Source organism: Talaromyces proteolyticus, assembly GCF_021365285.1.
Source record: "Talaromyces proteolyticus strain PMI_201 chromosome Unknown BGW36scaffold_14, whole genome shotgun sequence".
Taxonomy (NCBI): domain Eukaryota; kingdom Fungi; phylum Ascomycota; class Eurotiomycetes; order Eurotiales; family Trichocomaceae; genus Talaromyces; species Talaromyces proteolyticus.
The window spans coordinates 591,829-610,227 of NW_025764290.1; the positions used below are offsets into that span (position 1 = coordinate 591,829).

Below are 18,399 nucleotides of genomic sequence, written 5' to 3' on the forward strand. Positions count from 1 at the left end.
TCTATACATTTCCTATCCACCAACTTATCGCGTACCACCAGCCAAACTCGTCCATAAGACAGCCCTGACTATTACTCAATCTCCTTCGTCCTCTCCTGCACTGATTCCCTGACGCCATTCACCAACCCTGTCGCCTCCTCAACAATAAACCTCGCCATCGCCCCCGAGGCATCAACTATATTTCCCTCAGTAACCTGAGGCTCCCCCTTCTCCAACGCCCATGTCTGCTCCATCCAGCTGACCGGCCAAAGAAGAATCGCACCGGCCACACAACCCGCTGTCGCAAACAAATGCCAGACGAAAACTGCGAATACGCCGATCCCAAATGGTAGGAAGAATTTTACGAATTCATTGGTTTGATAGAGGTCTTCTTGCGAGGATATCCAATATTTTTTGGGCTCGTTCTTTCCATCGTCTTGCTTCTTGTTACTCGGGGTAGAGAAGTCGTAATGGCCGCGATACTCGTTCGGATTGTCGGTTAGGGTTAACACGGTCGTGAGCGTGACGGGTGCGGAGTAGAATGGGATGATGAAAATTGAGAAGAGTTGTTGGATGGTCACATAGAGTTTGAGATGTTCCTCGTCAAAAGCTATTTCATTGTTTTTAGCAACATGCTTTGATAGATAAGACCCTTGATATTTTGGATAATGATACCTATAGATTTCACATCAAGCTTGATCCGCGGGGACATGATCTTGTAAAACCGGTAAATCATCTGCACCAACCACCGCGAGTTATTGAACGACCATGTCCGGCAGAATGGGTGCGAGAAGGAGGCATTGGGAATGAAAAATTTCTCGATTGTGTATTTCTGGATGGTTGGGGGGGATTCAGTGAGGAGTTTGATGACGATGGGGATATCGCGGACTAAATGAAGAAGGTATTAGTTGTGAAACAAAAGTGATGGGCTAGTCGCTTACCTGGGTCTTCCATGGTTAAGTCACGGTGCTGCAGAAAGTTCGATAACTGAAATTGACGGAGTTTATTTTTTGGGTGTGTGAAAGAGAAGAAAAGCTGGCGCATGTATGATATTCGCGATTTTGAGTATCAATCAAGATTCTAGATGATGATGCTGATGGCATGTGGCAATGATGTCATCCGGCCCTCTTTAGGTGGAGTTCCTCGAACGGACACCTCCGCGGACAGTCCGGTCGAGAAGCTCCACCCTTCTCCAATTCGGTCGATTTGGTTTCAGAGGCCGGGTTTGTCCATCACGAAATCAGATCAGATAAGCTTAAATCTCACAATAATAATCGGTACAGCGCTCAACTGATGGTGCATGATGTTATCTGATAGTGGGTACTGGACGGAGTCTCCGAGCATGGGCGCGAAGTAAAAGAAGAATTATTGAAAAGCAATAATGAAGCCAATGAATTCAACAAGTTTACGTAAGTTATCGCCAGAGAATATAAGAAAAATTAATGAGGCTTTTACGTCAAAACTTTATACGAAGCGATCCCTGGCGGTGATTAGTGACTAACGGAAAAGGTTGGACTTCGCTTCGGTCTTTGTCTCCATACCGAGATTTTAGTCGGTGTGCGGGCATCACACCGAGCCTCTTTTCTATAAGTACTGAAAGCATGCACAAAGAATCAAGTATAAATCCAGCGCAGAGTCGTTCTGTTTCTGATAATCACCAAACAGATTCAATTCAAATAAAACGATTACATTTCTCAAAAGTCATTAATTGGCTTCCACACATTCAAAAAACCAACCACCGCCATTCTTAACTTCATACTATACTTTGATAGAAGCAAGTTGAAGATTCCGGGATGACACCCAAAATCGCCATCATCGGTGCTGGTCCAGCTGGTCTGACCCTGGCCTCTATCCTCTACCGAAATGGTATTACCTCCACGGTCTTCGAGAGTGATGAATCCCCCTCAGCGCGTCCGCAGGGTGGCTCTCTCGATCTACATCCTCAAACCGGCCAAGCAGCATTGGATGCCTGCGGTTTGACCCCGCAATTCAAGAAATACGCTCGGTATGATGGCCAGGATTTAGTTCTCAGCGACAAACACCATAATAGACTCATACAACTAAAGGATACGGAGACCGGGAAACCCGAGATTGATCGCACACAGCTGCGAAAGATCCTGCTTGACTCGCTCCCGGAAGGAGTTGTGAGATGGAACGAGCATCTCGTTTCCGCGACTGAAGAAACCCTGACATTCAAAACTCACGTGGAGAGCGGCTTTGATTTGATTGTTGGTGCGGATGGAGCGTGGTCGAAAATCCGGCCATTGTGTTGCTACGTTACGCCTTTCTATGCCGGTATTACGGGCATTGAATTGGTGTTGAACGAGACAAGCAGTAAACATTCTGAGATCTCAGCACTTGTTGGTAACGGCTCTGTTTTCGCCATGGCGTCCGATGATGGACGGGGCTTGTCCTTTCAACGTAATGACAACGACACAATCAAATGTTACGCGTGGTCCCGAAGACCAGAACACTGGGTCAAAGACGGGGGTTTGAACTGGGAGAATCGCGCGGAGGTTTGCGCTGTTCTGAAGAAAGATTTCGGGGACTGGTCGCCTGAGTTGACCCGCATCATTGACGAGTGCGACAACACTCCCACGCCGAGACCACTATACATGCTGCCCGTAGGAATACGTTGGCCGTCGCAGAAAAAAGTCACCATAATCGGCGACGCAGCACATCTTATGACGCCATTTGCAGGCGAAGGAGTGAATATGGCAATGGCGGATGGTATGGACCTCGCCGAGGCGATCATTGCACAGCCAGATAATATTGCCGCTGCGATCCGGGAAATGGAACCGAAAATGTGTGAAAGAGCAACGGGAGCGGCGGGGATTGCTTGGGAAAATACGATGCTGAGGTTCGAGCCTGGTGGATTGAAAAGGACTGAGGATAGATTCAAAAGACTGTTCCAGAAAACTCAGGGCAAGGCAGGCGACGATACTCATTGATGCCTACTAAGTAGGAATGACCTTTTAGTTTAGTTGTGCACATGAACACTCCCCTTCAACAAACTACTTTTCTATAGTAGCGTGCTTGGAAATTGGATTTTTGATTGTATTTCGCGCTTCAATTGATTACCTACTATATACATTAATGACAGAATTCTCCAATTACTTCCTTATCACAACTTATCGATGCATTGCAGCAGCTCACTACCCAGCGGGAATGTATTTTAAGTTGTAGATACATGTAAGAAAGCCGGACATATGCCATTCCAACTGGCCACCCTGTCAAAACTGAACGAAGGCGAAGATTGGAAACATGTATGCCTCAGGCCCCTTTACTATGTGGGTTCTCCTTTAGTGGAAAATCCCAACTGATGATTCAAAACCTGTATAGTTACGATAGTCTCACTTCCATTTATCAAAAGATACTCCGAATGGCCGGCTGAGTATCGAATGCTTCCAACTTCGCGAGAGATCGCAATACGCCAAGCAAGTAGATAGCCTGCCACATTCCATGTGACCTCATCCAAGACACTGGGGAACACACTTGCCGCGTAATCTTTAGTGTTTTCGCATCTTCTTTTAAAAGGGTCGCCAGCTAAAGTCCGTTCCATAGTCGGCGAAAATGCGATAATGTCGGATAGGTTTCATAAGTGTGGAGAATTCTGTAGATGATGGTCCGGCAGATATTGTCCTGTCGACTGAGATCTTATCATCCGGCTCATTCGTGATATTTAATATAAGATCGAATGAAAGTTTTAATTAGAGTGGTACTTAGACCAGACTCTGTCATTAGACCCCAGCAAAGGCGCGCCATGTATCACCTAGATTTCTGATTGTTTTGATGTATCATTGTGACTGAGATTGGCTGCAAAATATAACCAAAGGCTTCAGAATACCGGAAGTCATGTTCTTAGTGTAAATTTTGGAAGTTGGTTTGAAGGTCTAGTCAGGTGTGGATGTTGGGGACCTGAGCTGTTGTGTAAGCATATCATCAAGGCTGGGAGGAATTTACTCCTGCTCGCCTTCTCACACCTTTGATAAATATGCGCCATATCCAGAAGCTCCCAGTAGATAAAATATACAATCCCCCAAGAATAGCCGTTCTCTAAGCGCCTTGCTGAGAAAGATTGGCCTATTATAGTATCCGAGAGCCTAGTTGGGGTCGGCTATCGGCTTACGCCCACGAGCCGATAGTAGTAATCATAATTTCTTCGTCAGTGGTAGATCGTGAAACTTTAAAGTCTCTTTGCTAGTGCTTAAGCAATCAAATGTGATAGATGAGGATTCAGGTCACCATATATGATTGGGTTTCAAGACAGTACATGAGCAAGTGCATGTCATCACCTCAATATACTAGATATGTCGACACCGTGTGCAATGCACAAAGCTAGAAAGCCGAATACCCGCGGGAGAAACTATGAGCACAGCGCTTCAAACTCCTTATGAGCGGTGTCTTCATCTAAGCAGTGAGTGATGAAGCAGAAATCGGTCCCATCCTCAACTACGCTTTGAACCTCCCACATAACAATGCATCGACCACTTCGAGCGATGACGAAAAGGTCATTTTCAGCAATGGTAAATCGCGCATTACTGAGCTCAATACAAGCCCCCTTGTTAAAGTCTTTAATCATGTCGATATGTGATGGATGGAGTGATAGTCGAAAAGTCTTCGCATTGCCACCTAACGGAGCTGGGTATGCTTTGATAAGGAGAAGAAATGTTTTGTATGTTGCCACAATCCAGTCACCCGAAGGGCATACACAGGAACTTTGTACTTTTTGGTCTGTTTCAGTGGGTGGGGCCGGCGATATTTGACGTACCATGCACCGGCCGAATTTCCAAAGGTGAGAGTCCGAGAAGATTTCTGTGTTTTCTTGATTATATTGCGGCATCAAGGATAGAAATGCCTGAAGGGCAGCCTCCTGCGCCCATTGATAGCTGAAAATACTGTAGGCCATATTTTTGGCCCAATGGATATGTTGAACCGGGTATTCATACACCCAATCTCCCTTCTGAAAGTCTTTGTACAAATTCCGAACTCTGACGTGGGACGGTACGGTTTCCTGCAGTTTATCGTGCAAAATGAACGGAGGGAAGGTTTTGAATAAGCCACTCTCAATCAAGTCGTGTAGAGACGTCGTTGACGATTTACCCCGAATATCGAGTTCGCCTTGAGACACGTACTCGTCATCGTAATATTTGTGCTTCAGACGCCCCTCATTTGGAACCCGAAGAGCACCCATTAAAGCACGCGCTGGCAATAATAAGGCGCGGTCAACCCGACGTGTATTCAAAATACATATATTTATATTCGTCGCCCCTGGTCGTGCGTCCGAATGAAGATTCGCGATCGCGTTATCAACTGCGACGACGATAGAATCTGTCCATGATACAAGATTGTCATCTACCGACTGCCGACGTAGGAGATGCTTCTCGAGCATACATCTAGCCAATTCCCTGTCACGGCTGAGAAGATCCCCATCGCAAGATCCGTTCCAAATTGCCGCCGAGCGAACGAAATTGTGTGAACTTTTGCCGTTAGATCCGGGAGAATATGTGCGAAAAAGAAAAGGAGGGACTCTATCACATTTATTTTCAAGAGCGCGCAAATCGCCTCGTGGCTGGAATCGCCATTTAGAAGGTGGATCCATCTGGCTGGAACCATGAACCTCAAGGTAGCGGAGGGAGGAATAATCGCCGCACTTTCAGATCCGAAAACATGTCTGAAACATCCGAGCTTAAACGACATTAATAATTGTACCGATTTTAACAAATGAGAGATGCGTAGACGGGGCATGTGTTGATTTGTTGATTATAGAGCGCGTAACGCGCCTTGTACGCGGAGGAATGTAGAACCGGGACGGCCATCATAACAAAGGTTCAAACGAACGAAGTTTCATCACTCTAATATCATTTTAATGTTCATTGCTTTCAGAGATTAGGCAGGGCTATGTTTTTTAATCTGGACCAATGCAAGAAATTATTTAGACGCGGGCGCATGACCATTTGTTGTGGTATATGTAAGGAGTATTTTCTCGGGCTTTTATATGACGATGCATGATAGTTTAGCATATACAAAGCATACTACAGGCCATTTAAACTGATAAGAGACGTATAGTCGGTTCGCTAAATTGAAAATTCGATTAAATACAATTCATGAACCCATGCTAATCTAGACAGCATGACACCAACCGGCTTGTATGTGGAAATATTGCTTTACAGGCAGTATCCACCCGAGCTAAGTGACAAGGATGCTAACGGTAGTACCATTAATTTCACCGCAATATCATAGGCCAACCTTTATCCTCGGGATTAATCAACCATTCAATTCGGAACTCCTCGCAAAGTATCTGCTCTGTTGTCCATAATTTGACTAACTCGGCTAATGTTGTGGCTTCCACATTACGAAACTGGATATCAAATTCTTTCAGCGCCGCAAGGGAGCGAAATTCATAAGATTCTAGTTCGTACCAGGATGGGCAACTAATGAACAGCGTCGGACATAGCTTCTTGAGATTAACAATAGGGCGTTGTGATGCCAGCAACGAGTGTGCCGACTGCGATACTTTTTTGACAGGCGAATCTTTATGGATCTGTTGATGCATCATCTAGGCCAACTAAACATCAAATAGACAAAGGGGATAATAGTGTCTATCATTAGGCGCTTCCATATAAACTTCGGTTGATTACCAATATATAAATAATTAATTAGAAAAGAGAAAACTCACTGCGTTGGTAGAGACTTTGCTGAGATACTGCGAGAAATCGGAATTAAGGCGATTGATTGATAGCTTGAAACAGTTTTTCCGTGATAAATAATTCAAATAGTCGGCCGGAACAGACACGCCAGCTATATCGGGGTTATTTTAAACTGGCGACAAGCAGCGGGCAACACTAAAATCGGGTTTGATGATCCCCTCATTCTTGTTGTTATTTCTCGATTCCATGTCAGGGAGCTTTTCGGTCGGTGTTTTGTGACTTATTTGCATGTTCGCAACTTTGATTTGTTTTTGTTCTTCGCTTATTATTGAATAATATCGACCTTACAAGACCTGCTCTGACTTTCTGAGTGTTGTTTAAGATTTCATACGAATTTAGCGTTGGTTGTCTGGTCCACTCTCCCTTTCAACTGAGCCGCGAGCGATCCAACATCCTTGCACTAGCCAATGCGACGCCTAATTACGGATTCAAGAAGAGAAGGGCGTACATGGGAAATCGAGATGGGGCCGAGGAAGGTTCTTTAAGGAAATGTTCCTTAGGCCGAGATACTTTCTAAAACTTGTAACCACATTTATATGACTACTAGATATTCGCATAGTTATTTACTTTCCTTAGTGCAGCAGTATCTGTGGGGGATTATTGGAAACATGTCTCTAATTTGCACGTAGGAAATAGACAAGCGACGAACATGGAAAACTATTTCTGGCTCGCATGTCTATCAGATATGTTTATAGAGACGTGGAAATAGATGTGGGCTTTGATAAGGAGACCTAAGCCGCCCTTTCGCAACATTTATCATTTTGAGACTTTATATAGAGAACATTCTGTAGACTGGCTGACACAGTGCTAGAAGACATCGAGATCGAAAGTTACTAAACAGAATATACTAAGGAATAAGCCATGTCATAACTATAGAGAATCCATCAATTGATGGGATACACAGATATACATGTGATGGACGAATCGTTTAGACGACGGTTAATGAACAACCCGGCGATCTAAAAGGTAACTATAAGAAGTATTATGGCCGCCCCCGACTTTCCTGGCACTTTCCTAAATACATCCCAGCAAATCATTTTCTCGATATCTTGTCGATCGATTGGTCGGCCAGAATCTTCTGTACTTATCAACGAATCAATTACTCTATGTGGAAATACATAAGGATAAGGATTTTTTGATGACAATAACCAAGCAGTTTACTTCGCTAACGTTTCACAACCTTCTAACGAGACAAAACCCATCACATGGAACCAAGGAAGGCTCCGTAGGCCTTAAAATGTCGGACCTGTTCGCTTTAAATTCATTGTTTTTTCATTTTATCCTCATCGCTTTGATTAACGCCTATTTTACTATCATTTATCCCATTAAATCAGTGAGAGACCTTGGTAAGAGAAGGAATTATCCAAGCTCGAACTGATCATTATGGAACTATTCGACGTACTCGTTACTTTGCTTACTGTTACTACCGTCTGGGCATTTCCAGTCAGCCAGCCACCACTTACGCACTCCGATAACCTGCCCTGCCCTGCCTGCTGTGCAAAAGGCTGTGAATTGGCTATCTGCGGGATATGTTTTCCCATCCCTATCCCCAGCTCCACCCTCAGGTAAGTAATGGGCATAATGACCCGCATTCACCATGCGCTAATGTTGGTTATCATTACAGTGTCGTGTCAAGTCTATAATTGTGATCAATAGGACGTGACGACCGAGAAGGCTTGAAGGGAAATTGCTTTACATGTTTTGTGTCTTTGATGCCTAGAATTTGATTAATAAGCATACGGTGCATAAATGCGTCTTTGTCAATATTTTATGTCCATTACTTTATCTTGATTTTTATTCACTGAAAATATGTGCTGCATGTATATGTTGGATCGCTGCCAGCCTGCGTATAGACTACTTAGTCAGACCTAAATTGATGATTTAATTTTTGACAAAATTGATAACTCATAATCTAAATAAAATATAATGTAGACGAAGTTCGTGAACGACAATATCGAGAAGATAGCATCATATCATGAAGACAATAAACATGCGATCCCATAACATTATTATGAAGCGTGCGAGACATCCATATTCTAGCGACATTTCCTTTTTTAGCAACTATTTCTGTTTTCGGCAACCACAACGAACCCTATCTATACAGACCCCGGATTCACTGGGTAACTCTGTAAAATCAGGTGCTCTGAGTTGATTATTTTGTACATGTATCGCATCCGAACATGGCAGGATAACCAATCAACCCCTCCATAGATACGCCGTGGCGCCAGGGATGCAGATCTTCCGTAAGCAAGGCTTACTTACTGTGTAACCATCCATCATGCAACGAGCCCCTCCAAGGTCACATTTTATTATTTTGGAGAATGTCTCTTTGCTCTCAGCTTTGGATTTCTGTAAAACAATCAAAATCCTATTACGGAGATACAAGAAAGCAATAAGACATGGCTTCTGAACAGTCACAAAAGGTTTCCGCCTTGATTAATAGATTATCTGCGATTGAGAAATCCTCATCCGGTTCACTTTTCGAGAATGACAAACTCCGTGCCGATGCCGCTCATATTGTGAGGAAGCTTTCTGTAGAGTTGGAGAAGCCGCAGGATGCAATTTTGTTGAACAATGCTCTTGTAAAAGCCCGCCCACCATTATCATATTCAATTCCCGGGTATCTTCATAACTAATAGAGCTAATATTGCATGTTTGCATCTAGCCAGCCCAAACCGCCGCGGTGAGGGTCGGAATTGATCTGCAACTATTCCATCATCTTAGCGACGGACCCGAGGCCAAAACGGTGAACGAACTAACGAAAAGGACAGGCGCTGATGCTGAATTGTTAAGTAGGATTTTCAATTAAAATAAAATATTTAACTGGCATGCTGATATAAAAACAGTACGCATTCTCCGGCTGCTAGTGGCCATGAATTGGATTGATCAAGTTGATGAAAACTCATTTAAACCGACTTCCATCACCAACACATTAAGAGATAGCAAGCCGATGCAAGCTTCTGTCAAACACATGTATTTCAAAATCCATTCTTTTTCCTGGTTATTCTCCTAACTCAAACAGGTACCTGGCGCTTCCAATATACGCCAAGCTTCCGGACTTCTTGAGAAAAACCAACTACAAATCCCCGGCAGACGTTGATGATGGGCCCTTTCAGTATGCCTACAATGTGAAAGAGACGGCCTTCGACTACTGGGCCAAGGATCCCGTCGCTACGGACATATTCAATACATTCATGAGTGGGGTCCGTGCTGGCAGGAAGAACTGGGTACATTGGTTTCCTGTGCAAGATCGTCTAATTTCTGGGTCTAGCGGGAGAGATGAGGATGTTTTGATGGTTGACGTTGGTGGCGGCAGAGGTCACGATCTTACTACTTTTATCAAGACATTTCCGGCTGCTAAGGGGCGCTATATTCTCGAAGATCTCCCGGTAGTCGTTGACGATGTGCATGACAGAATTTCTCGGATTGAGGCTGTGAAACATGACTTTTTCAAAGAGCAACCTATTCATGGTTTGTGCCACTATTCCAAGCTTGGATAGCCCGACAAATAAGGTTGACATTTTTGTAGATGCCCGAGTTTATTTCCTGCATCACGTTCTTCATGACTGGCCGGATGAAGATGTTGTAAAGATTCTATCGCAGGTCACAAAGGTCATGAAGCCGGGCTATTCGAGAGTTCTACTTGGCGAGAATGTTTTGGCTGACGTGGACTGCCACATTTACCCAACCCTGGTAGACTGGGGTATGATGGTGCTTCACTGCGGTATGACCCGGACGGTCGGTAGGTGGAAGACACTGTGTGAATTGGCTGGATTAAAATTTATTAAGTACTGGCCACCTCCTGGAGATGGTGATGGAATTATTGAGGCTGTTTTGGCAGGAGATGACTTGTAATTCCTCGGGTTGGTAAGAAATTGATGGATATATATGGAGGTGTTTAAATGTTCAACAATTTAGACGAGTTAAATTACATACATGTTTATTGAGCTATGCTAAAGTGCCTGATAAATGCACAGGTTGATTCTAGGTACATGGTAGACCATCGAAACCTAGCACAACAGCTTGATTATCATGCTTGGCCATGGATAGGTGACGCAAATTACTCTTAATATATTAATTAGTCATATACGAGAGATACTTAAGCCGAGATAATTCCGTCTTCCTTCGTGGGGAACTTGCCAATTTTCTCCAACATGTCTAAATCCGTGGGGGGTTCTAGTGACAGTCTAACTAGGTCAAAGATAGAGTGAGACTGACGAAAGACTTGATCGATCTGCTCGAGTGAGCGGCCCCCGGTCTCTGGAAAGAAGAAATATATCCCAACCACTGCACCAGTACTGCAAGATGCGTATATAATGTAGTATTTCCAGGCGATGCTAGTGATTCCAACAGGAGTGATCTCAGCAATTTAAAAATTAAATAACCAGCTACTAGCAGCAGCCATGCCTGCGTATGTTTGTCGAATGGATGCCGGTGCAATTTCGGCGGCGTACATGAACGGAATCATAAACATCCCAATAGGGAGGAACAGCATGGCGAGGAAATAAAAGAGGAGAGCTAGCTTACCCGCGACGGGGTTTTCTAGGTCTGATGAAAGCCCTGCAACGGCAGCTTGGCAGACGATCATGGAACCAGTTTGAAAAAGCATCAGCCTGCGACGACCAATTCGCTCCACAAAGAAGCAACCGATGATGGCCCCTATAATAAGAATTATTTGCATGCACCCAGATACGATTCTGGCAATATTTCCCGAGTACCCCACAGTCGTCTCAAGAATACTATTGGAGTAGAATGGGATAATGTTGATGCCTGTCATTTGAGTGATCATAGGAGCTGCTACGACGATCAGCGTTCGGTGAAGATGTCGATCAGGGTCCATAGATCGCGACAGTTGCACCCTGGACGTTGGCATTGTGATCTTCTTGTGAGCCAGTCGTATGTAGTGTATCAATTCCAGGCATAGTCGAAAGGAATGTATCTAGTGTGACCAGGCCATTCATGATCGACTGGTCATAACCCTGTAGCAGGAACGCAACCGCACAGACTATTGCTAGGACGCGCTGCAAAGCAAGACCGCGGCATTTTTGGAACCGCCACATATGAGCTCAACTGAGGGTGACAGCGCATTAAGTTGAATTTGAAAACTTCTCGGATTTCAATCAGCATGCACGCGTTAAATACAATGAGAGCGACTCAAATTCACGATGTGCGTGAAATCCCTGCATTGACGATCGATCCGGGGAGAAAGGAGATGATCTACAGTGGGGATATCTCTACGACCCGATTTGTTCAGGGGCCCGATTTCGGACAGCGATATCCAGAGCACTTCATTGTTTATTCAGTATGGGTTGAGATTTGCAAACCCGAGCAATTCCACTCTGTTTATAACTTCTCGTTCTTGGAAAACGAATGTTCTTCTGTTGATCGTGCGAATAAGTCCCCATGTAAGGTCAGATAGTACCCTAACTCCAGCCCCGTCTGGGCAATTAAACTTTAAACTATCTGAGCATTTTCATAAGTCGCAGTGAATTCTCCAGGGGACACGGACGTGGAACAAAGCAGTCTGTATATCTTCTACAACCATTTATTATCCGAAGTTACTGATATTCCACGGTGGCCCAGGAAAATACCACCCACGGGACCGTGGCTTATAATAAGAGCGAGGATGGATGACAAGATTGTGCGTAATGTAACGGACTCAGCGCTGCACCGGTCACATTGGTGCATGCTCTATATTTGGCGTCCATGTAAGTTAGAACATTCTACACGTACCTTTAATTTCGAAATGTGGCGATGATAAAAAGAAGCAAAAAACTCGCTCGCTTAGATTCGCTTGAATTTCAATTAATGAGATCGATGCGTCGAGGAGAGTGATGATCTCCATAATTACGCCGCGCGCGGGGTTTTCTGGCTGTGGATCCTCCGTAGTTACGGCGAGAATTCTTGCGAGTGCGATATGTTATGTATTACACTTGTCCTCTGCATAACTCGGCTTCTTTTTCTTTTTGTTTAGTTCAATATGTAGTAGGCCTCACGTAGTTTTTAATGATTGGGCACGGTGATGACCGACCCGGACGAAATGAGCTGTCGATGACAGCTATTACTCAGAGGTTTCCATATAAGCTTAAGCTGGTGCCTCGAAGCTTCCCCATGTTTTTGGGCGCCTTCGGGTGATCCCGCCGAATCACAGGGCGTACTGCCGCCCCGAACTATGGGAAGCTTGGGAGCTCGCTAGGGTGACATCGCGCTCTGGGCTTTTACGGTTTGTATTACGCCGTTGCACTGGGACTTTGATTCAAGCTCCCAAGGGTTGCTTAGTTCGCCGGCATTTTGTTTCCTGATCCTCTGTTTCTCGCCCCGCTATTATGACCGAGCTCCACGCCACGTGCGGAGAAGCGAGGGGCCCAGCTAAAATAAAATGAGACAGAAAATAGGAAGAATGTCCCAACTATTTAAAGGGAAGTTCACCCAGTCAGGGATGATCGTCTTCTCCCTTCGAGCAGCCGTCATCATGAGGACTTATTTGGTAATCGCTGTCGGCCTCCTTCTGGGCGCTGATGCCGCTGTATTGGCGAGTAGAAATGGAACTGCATCTTGTCCTGGATACCAGGCGAGCAATGTGAGGACTCGGAATGGCGCTGTCGTCAGTGCAGACCTGACCCTTGCGGGTCCTGCTTGCAATGTATATGGCACCGATTTGGATAACCTGAAACTTGAAATTGAGTATGAGACTGGTAGGGTCCGTTGATTCATCACCTCGTGACTTTTACACTAATACTTGACCTAGATAAGCGAGTCCATGTCAAAATTTACGATGCTGCTGAGCAGGTTTACCAAGTGCCAACATCGGTTCTACCTCGCCCCGACAGCAACAATGGACATCCAGTAAAATCAGACTTTAAAGTGTCAATCGAAAAGAATCCGTTTTCATTGAAAGTCACACGTCGGTCTACCAACGAAGTCCTCTTCGATACGTCCGGTCATCCATTGATATTTGAGTCGCAATATCTTGGATTGCGCACAAGTCTTCCAGACTCTCCCAATCTCTACGGCCTGGGTGAGAGCACCGACTCGTTTCGGTTACAGACAGACAACTATATACGGACACTCTGGTCTCGCGATGCTTATCTCACTCCCCAGAATTCCAATTTGTACGGAAATCACCCTGTATACTTTGATCATCGTGGTAGCAAAGGTACACATGCCGTTTTCCTCTTGAATAGCAATGGAATGGATATCAAGATCAATAAAGACTCTGATGGTCAATACCTCGAGTACAACACTCTTGGTGGCATTTTTGACTTCTACTTCTTGGCCGGGCCGACTCCCAAAGATGTCGCGGTTCAGTATTCAGAGACTATTGGTAAGGCTGTTATGATGCCATACTGGGGATTTGGCTTCCACACCTGCAGATATGGGTATCAGGATATCTATGAGGTGGCCGAAGTCATTGCTAATTACAGTGCTGCTAATATTCCACTGGAGACACAATGGACGGATATCGGTACGTCATTAATCATTTTCTACTTGGATTGCTTGCTAATCTGTAAAAGATTATATGGACTTGAGAAAGGTGTTCACTTTGGACCCTCTTCGTTACCCACTCCACCTCGTTCGTGAGGTTGTTTCATATCTCCATGACCATAATCAGCATTACATCGTTATGGTCGACCCTGCCGTGTCTTACTCTGACTACCCTGCGTTTAATGATGGCGTAAAAGACGACGCCTTCTTGACCACTTCAAACGGATCTGTTTATCAGGGAGTCGTCTGGCCAGGAATTGCTGCCTTCCCGGATTGGTTTGCTCCAAAAACGCAAGACTACTGGAACGGCCAATTTTCAAGCTTCTTCAGTGCAGATACCGGTGTCGATATTGATGCTCTGTGGATCGATATGAACGAAGCCTCGAACTTTTGCCCCTGGCCGTGCTCAGACCCAGCAGCCTTTGCACAGTCGAATGGTGACCCGCCTAACCCCCCTGCCGTTCGACTGTCTGCACCACGACCTATACCCGGCTTTGGGCCCGATTTTCAACCTAAATGTGTCGCTTCGGTGTCATTTACCGTCCATGCAGAGACATACAACGGAGAGAATATCTACATTCTCGGTAGCTCGCCCAGTTTGGGAGAGGGGGACTCCCACAATGCCGTTGCTATGAGCGCCGCTAACTACCCTGAATGGCAAGTCACGGTTGATATGCCGGTCAATGGTACATTCACGTATGAGTACATTCGCAGGGAGTCCGACGGTAGCTGGATTTATGAGAAGCAAAATCGCACAATCACTACAGGTGATTGCGAAACTGGCGTACAACAAGTCTCTGGCAACATCACTACAAACTCTGGGCCGCAAAAGCGATCTCTTGACTCTTCTTTGGCACCCATGACACGATCGCAGACCCCACGTGATATTGCGCAGAAGCGTGATGGTTCTATGTCCGGCCTGCCCGGAAGGGATCTTCTAGACCCTGCGTATCACATCAACAATACTGCGGGCTCAATCAGCAACTTGACTATTCGGACGGATCTGCATCATTCCAACGGCCTCGCTTTGTATGATACTCACAATTTCTACGGTAGCATGATGAGTTCTGCTAGCCGCGACGCTATGCTTGGCCGCCGGCCATCCGTACGCCCCATGGTGTAAGCACACAGGTTCCTTTATTAAAAACATATACTGACATTCAGTAGTATTACACGGTCCACTTTTGCCGGTGCAGGACGTCAAGTTGGCCACTGGCTAGGAGACAATAATGCCGACTGGGACCACTACCGTTGGACTATCTATGAACTGCAGGAGTTTGCTGCCCTCTACCAAATCCCTATGGTAGGCAGCGACGTATGTGGTTTTGCTGGTGATACGACAGATGAGCTCTGCTCTCGCTGGATCTTTGTTGGTGCTTTCTCGCCCTTTTTCCGCTCCCACCAAAACCTAGGTACCGTACCACATGAATTCTACAGGACACCCATGATAGCCGCCGCCGCCCGAGCAGCCATCGACATCCGCTATCGCCTCCTCGACTACGCTTACACTGCCATGTGGACGCAGACACAGACCGGAATACCCATGATTAACCCGATTTTCTTCGAGTATCCTCATGATGACAACACGGTGGACCTGCCATACCAATTCTTCTATGGCTCAAGCATCTTGGTAGCCCCAGTTACCGAGGAAAACTCCACCTCGGTATCCATCTATCTACCCAAGGATCTATTCTACGATTTCTACACTGGTGCCCCTGTTCAGGGACAAGGGAAAACGGTCCAGCTAACCGATGTTGCCTTCGACACGGTTCCATTGTACTACAAGAGTGGCAGTATCATTCCGCAGCGCATAGCTTCCGCTAACACGACAGTATTGCTCCGTCAGCAGAACTTTGAAATCGTAGTTGCGCCTGATTTCCATGGCCGAGCATCCGGAACATTGTATCTTGATGATGGAGACAGCATTGAGCAGCCGCATACCTCAGAAATCTTTTTTGAGTACTACAACGGTATTTTCTTGATCACTGGCAAGTTCGGATATAATGCTGGCGATGTGGCGATCAGTCAGATTCGGGTCTTAGGTGAAAATGCGAAAAACCATACTGTTAATGTCAAATTGACCGGCGACTATCACGGAAAATTGAACTAGATATTGTGCATATAGGTTTACATAGCCTAAATTCAATATATAAGGTTTTTGAGTTTATTTTCCCATCCGACAGCCTATTCCTAGGAGTCTGGGCGGCTTGGCGTTGCTGGCTCAAACTAGTCACATGATTCACGATGGTAATTTCAATATCTTAGGTCCATAAAATCCCACTAGTTTCTACTTTTACCATCCCTACTAGATATATCAATAGTCGTTTGAGTCGTGGATCATCTTCGTGGATGATACCCGCTTATGTAAAGTGATATTAAACTTTCCGGGCCCAGAATTAGAATTTTCCCCCCACTTCGGTCTACACGACGTCGAAAAGACGACGCCAATAATAAACAAGTATCTCCGAGGCTAGAATGCTTAACTGACATATCTTACACTAGCAGGATGGAAGGAGAGTTAAGAGAAATGCAAAATCTTCGGCCGGAAGGTCAAGATTCCGCCATAGAAGCAAGTGAAATGCGCCAGTTACCTCCCGTAGATGGTGGAAAGGATGCCTGGTTGTTTCTGGCTGCTTGTTTCATCATTGAGGCTTTGGTCTGGGGTTAGTAAGAGACTAGAAAAATAGAAACAGAATTCAAATTGATGCATGCAGGTTTCACATTCTCCTTTGGAATCTTCCAAGATTACTACAACACCCATGAACCATTCAAAGGCTCGGGAGATATTGCCATCATCGGCACTTGTGCAATGGTGAGTTGAGAAACTTTGAGTTTCGACAACTGCTAAACAGTGTACAGGGTGTCTCCTATATCCTTGCTCCTTTAGCCTTTGCACTGTTGATTGCTGTGCCCCGGTTCCGTCGATGGGCGACGCCTGTCGGCTTCCTGATTATGTGTCTCTCGCTGGCTCTCAGTTCTTTCTCAACAAGCATCACGCAGTTGATTCTCTCTCAAGGAATTGCCTATGGAATCGGGGCCAATATTGGCTATGCACCGACCATCATCTTTATGGGCGAGTGGTTTGTCAAGAGGAAAGGGCTAGCTTTTGGTATCATGTGGGTGAGTGTACATCTTTTCAATATCCCATCAACATGTGCTGATCATATATAGGCTGGCACGGGTTTGTCTGGAGTTATTCTTCCCCTTGTGTTACAGCGACTTCTTGACTTGTACGGATTCAAAACCACCCTTCGAGTCTACGCGCTTGTACTTGCTCTCCTCTCTGCGCCTCTTATATATTTTGTCAAGCCACGGCTTCCCGTAGCACAGTCCTCGCGATTTCGTCCATTTGATCTGCGATTCTTGCGAAATCCGACTTTCCTTATCTACCAAGTGTGTAATGTGGTACAGGCACTCGGCTTTTTTCTTCCAACTATTTATCTTCCAAGTTATGCTCGTTCGTTGGGTGCCGGGAGTTTGACCTCCTCCCTTACCGTTATTCTCGTCAATCTAGCATCCGTCTTCGGCTGCGTTATTATGGGCCATTTGACCGACCGACACAACGCTACAACGTGTTCACTCATCTCTCTCATTGGAAGCGCTTTGTCCGTTTTTATAATCTGGGGGTTCTCTGTGACTTTAGCGCCGTTGTATGTATTTTGTATCGCCTACGGCATCTTTGCTGGTTCTTTCTCTTCTGCATGGCCAGCGGTCACCAATGATGTCATGAGACAGGACCCGTTGGCAGAGGCGAGCATGATATTGGGCTTTCTGGAGACTGGACGCGGTATTGGGAATGTGGTCAGCGGGCCGCTGAGCGAAGCCTTGCTAAAAAATTATGCCTGGAAGGATGTATTAAAGGGAGGCTATGGGACAGGGTATGGCACACTTATTGTTTTCACGGGTGCCACAGCGTTGTTGAGTGCATTGAGCATTATGGCACCACCGCTCAGACGAATGTTCGGCACATATTTTTAAATCCTTTCGTTCCGGGTCTCCACCTAAGATCAAACGATGCAGGTACGGCTTGACAGCATCTCAATTTCATTTTCCATTTGCAGATTCAATTGGCAGCGTCAGCATATGACTCTTCACGTCAATAGGTAGCAAATAAAAAGCATCAAGTTATTATAGAAACATCTCATTATCTCATTCAATAGGTCAAGTTATTATAGAGATTTGGAAATATCCATCATCCTCAGCTAGCAATTCGCCAGACGAAATA

The 18,399-nt window shown here is 45.4% G+C and overlaps 10 protein-coding genes across 10 annotated transcripts; 5 read left to right on the forward strand and 5 right to left on the reverse strand.

The window, feature by feature from the left end:
• Positions 1–71: 71 nt before the first annotated feature.
• On the reverse strand, positions 72–933 carry BGW36DRAFT_432967 (uncharacterized protein; the record flags this gene model as incomplete). The annotated part of the gene is made up of 3 exons (XM_046221203.1): positions 72–589; positions 655–867; positions 921–933. The coding sequence occupies 3 exons, from the start codon at positions 931–933 to the stop codon at positions 72–74; spliced, it is 744 nt and encodes a 247-aa protein (XP_046066287.1).
• An 839-nt stretch (positions 934–1,772) lies between these two features.
• BGW36DRAFT_401461 (putative salicylate hydroxylase) lies at positions 1,773–2,930 on the forward strand (the record flags this gene model as incomplete). The annotated part of the gene is made up of 1 exon (XM_046218745.1): positions 1,773–2,930. One exon carries the CDS (start codon positions 1,773–1,775, stop codon positions 2,928–2,930), a length of 1,158 nt encoding a protein of 385 aa, XP_046066288.1.
• Positions 2,931–3,245: 315 nt separating this feature from the next.
• BGW36DRAFT_390066 (uncharacterized protein) lies at positions 3,246–4,024 on the reverse strand. Its single transcript, XM_046217430.1, has one exon. It carries the CDS (start codon positions 3,539–3,541, stop codon positions 3,266–3,268), a length of 276 nt encoding a protein of 91 aa, XP_046066289.1. The 5' UTR covers positions 3,542–4,024; the 3' UTR covers positions 3,246–3,265.
• A 35-nt stretch (positions 4,025–4,059) lies between these two features.
• BGW36DRAFT_390067 (uncharacterized protein) lies at positions 4,060–5,307 on the reverse strand. Its single transcript, XM_046217431.1, has one exon. The coding sequence runs from the start codon at positions 5,171–5,173 to the stop codon at positions 4,346–4,348; it is 828 nt and encodes a 275-aa protein (XP_046066290.1). The 5' UTR covers positions 5,174–5,307; the 3' UTR covers positions 4,060–4,345.
• A 3,718-nt stretch (positions 5,308–9,025) lies between these two features.
• BGW36DRAFT_66188 (uncharacterized protein) lies at positions 9,026–9,416 on the forward strand. Its single transcript, XM_046222499.1, has one exon. The coding sequence runs from the start codon at positions 9,089–9,091 to the stop codon at positions 9,323–9,325; it is 237 nt and encodes a 78-aa protein (XP_046066291.1). The 5' UTR covers positions 9,026–9,088; the 3' UTR covers positions 9,326–9,416.
• Positions 9,417–9,561: 145 nt separating this feature from the next.
• On the forward strand, positions 9,562–10,544 carry BGW36DRAFT_306919 (O-methyltransferase; the record flags this gene model as incomplete). The annotated part of the gene is made up of 3 exons (XM_046212194.1): positions 9,562–9,662; positions 9,712–10,160; positions 10,219–10,544. The coding sequence occupies 3 exons, from the start codon at positions 9,562–9,564 to the stop codon at positions 10,542–10,544; spliced, it is 876 nt and encodes a 291-aa protein (XP_046066292.1).
• Positions 10,545–10,733: 189 nt separating this feature from the next.
• On the reverse strand, positions 10,734–11,532 carry BGW36DRAFT_440800 (general substrate transporter; the record flags this gene model as incomplete). Its single annotated transcript, XM_046221539.1, has 1 exon — positions 10,734–11,532. One exon carries the CDS (start codon positions 11,527–11,529, stop codon positions 11,059–11,061), a length of 471 nt encoding a protein of 156 aa, XP_046066293.1. The 3' UTR covers positions 10,734–11,058.
• On the reverse strand, positions 11,295–11,801 carry BGW36DRAFT_390071 (uncharacterized protein). The gene has a single exon (XM_046217432.1). The coding sequence runs from the start codon at positions 11,747–11,749 to the stop codon at positions 11,519–11,521; it is 231 nt and encodes a 76-aa protein (XP_046066294.1). The 5' UTR covers positions 11,750–11,801; the 3' UTR covers positions 11,295–11,518.
• A 1,360-nt stretch (positions 11,802–13,161) lies between these two features.
• BGW36DRAFT_401463 (putative alpha-glucosidase) lies at positions 13,162–16,284 on the forward strand (the record flags this gene model as incomplete). Its single annotated transcript, XM_046218746.1, has 4 exons — positions 13,162–13,384; positions 13,438–14,154; positions 14,204–15,293; positions 15,342–16,284. 4 exons carry the CDS (start codon positions 13,162–13,164, stop codon positions 16,282–16,284), a joined length of 2,973 nt encoding a protein of 990 aa, XP_046066295.1.
• Positions 16,285–16,493: 209 nt separating this feature from the next.
• BGW36DRAFT_390074 (MFS monocarboxylate transporter) lies at positions 16,494–18,329 on the forward strand. Its single transcript, XM_046217433.1, has 4 exons — positions 16,494–16,837; positions 16,889–16,986; positions 17,034–17,294; positions 17,346–18,329. The coding sequence occupies exons 1-4, from the start codon at positions 16,681–16,683 to the stop codon at positions 18,150–18,152; spliced, it is 1,323 nt and encodes a 440-aa protein (XP_046066296.1). The 5' UTR covers positions 16,494–16,680; the 3' UTR covers positions 18,153–18,329.
• Positions 18,330–18,399: the final 70 nt, after the last annotated feature.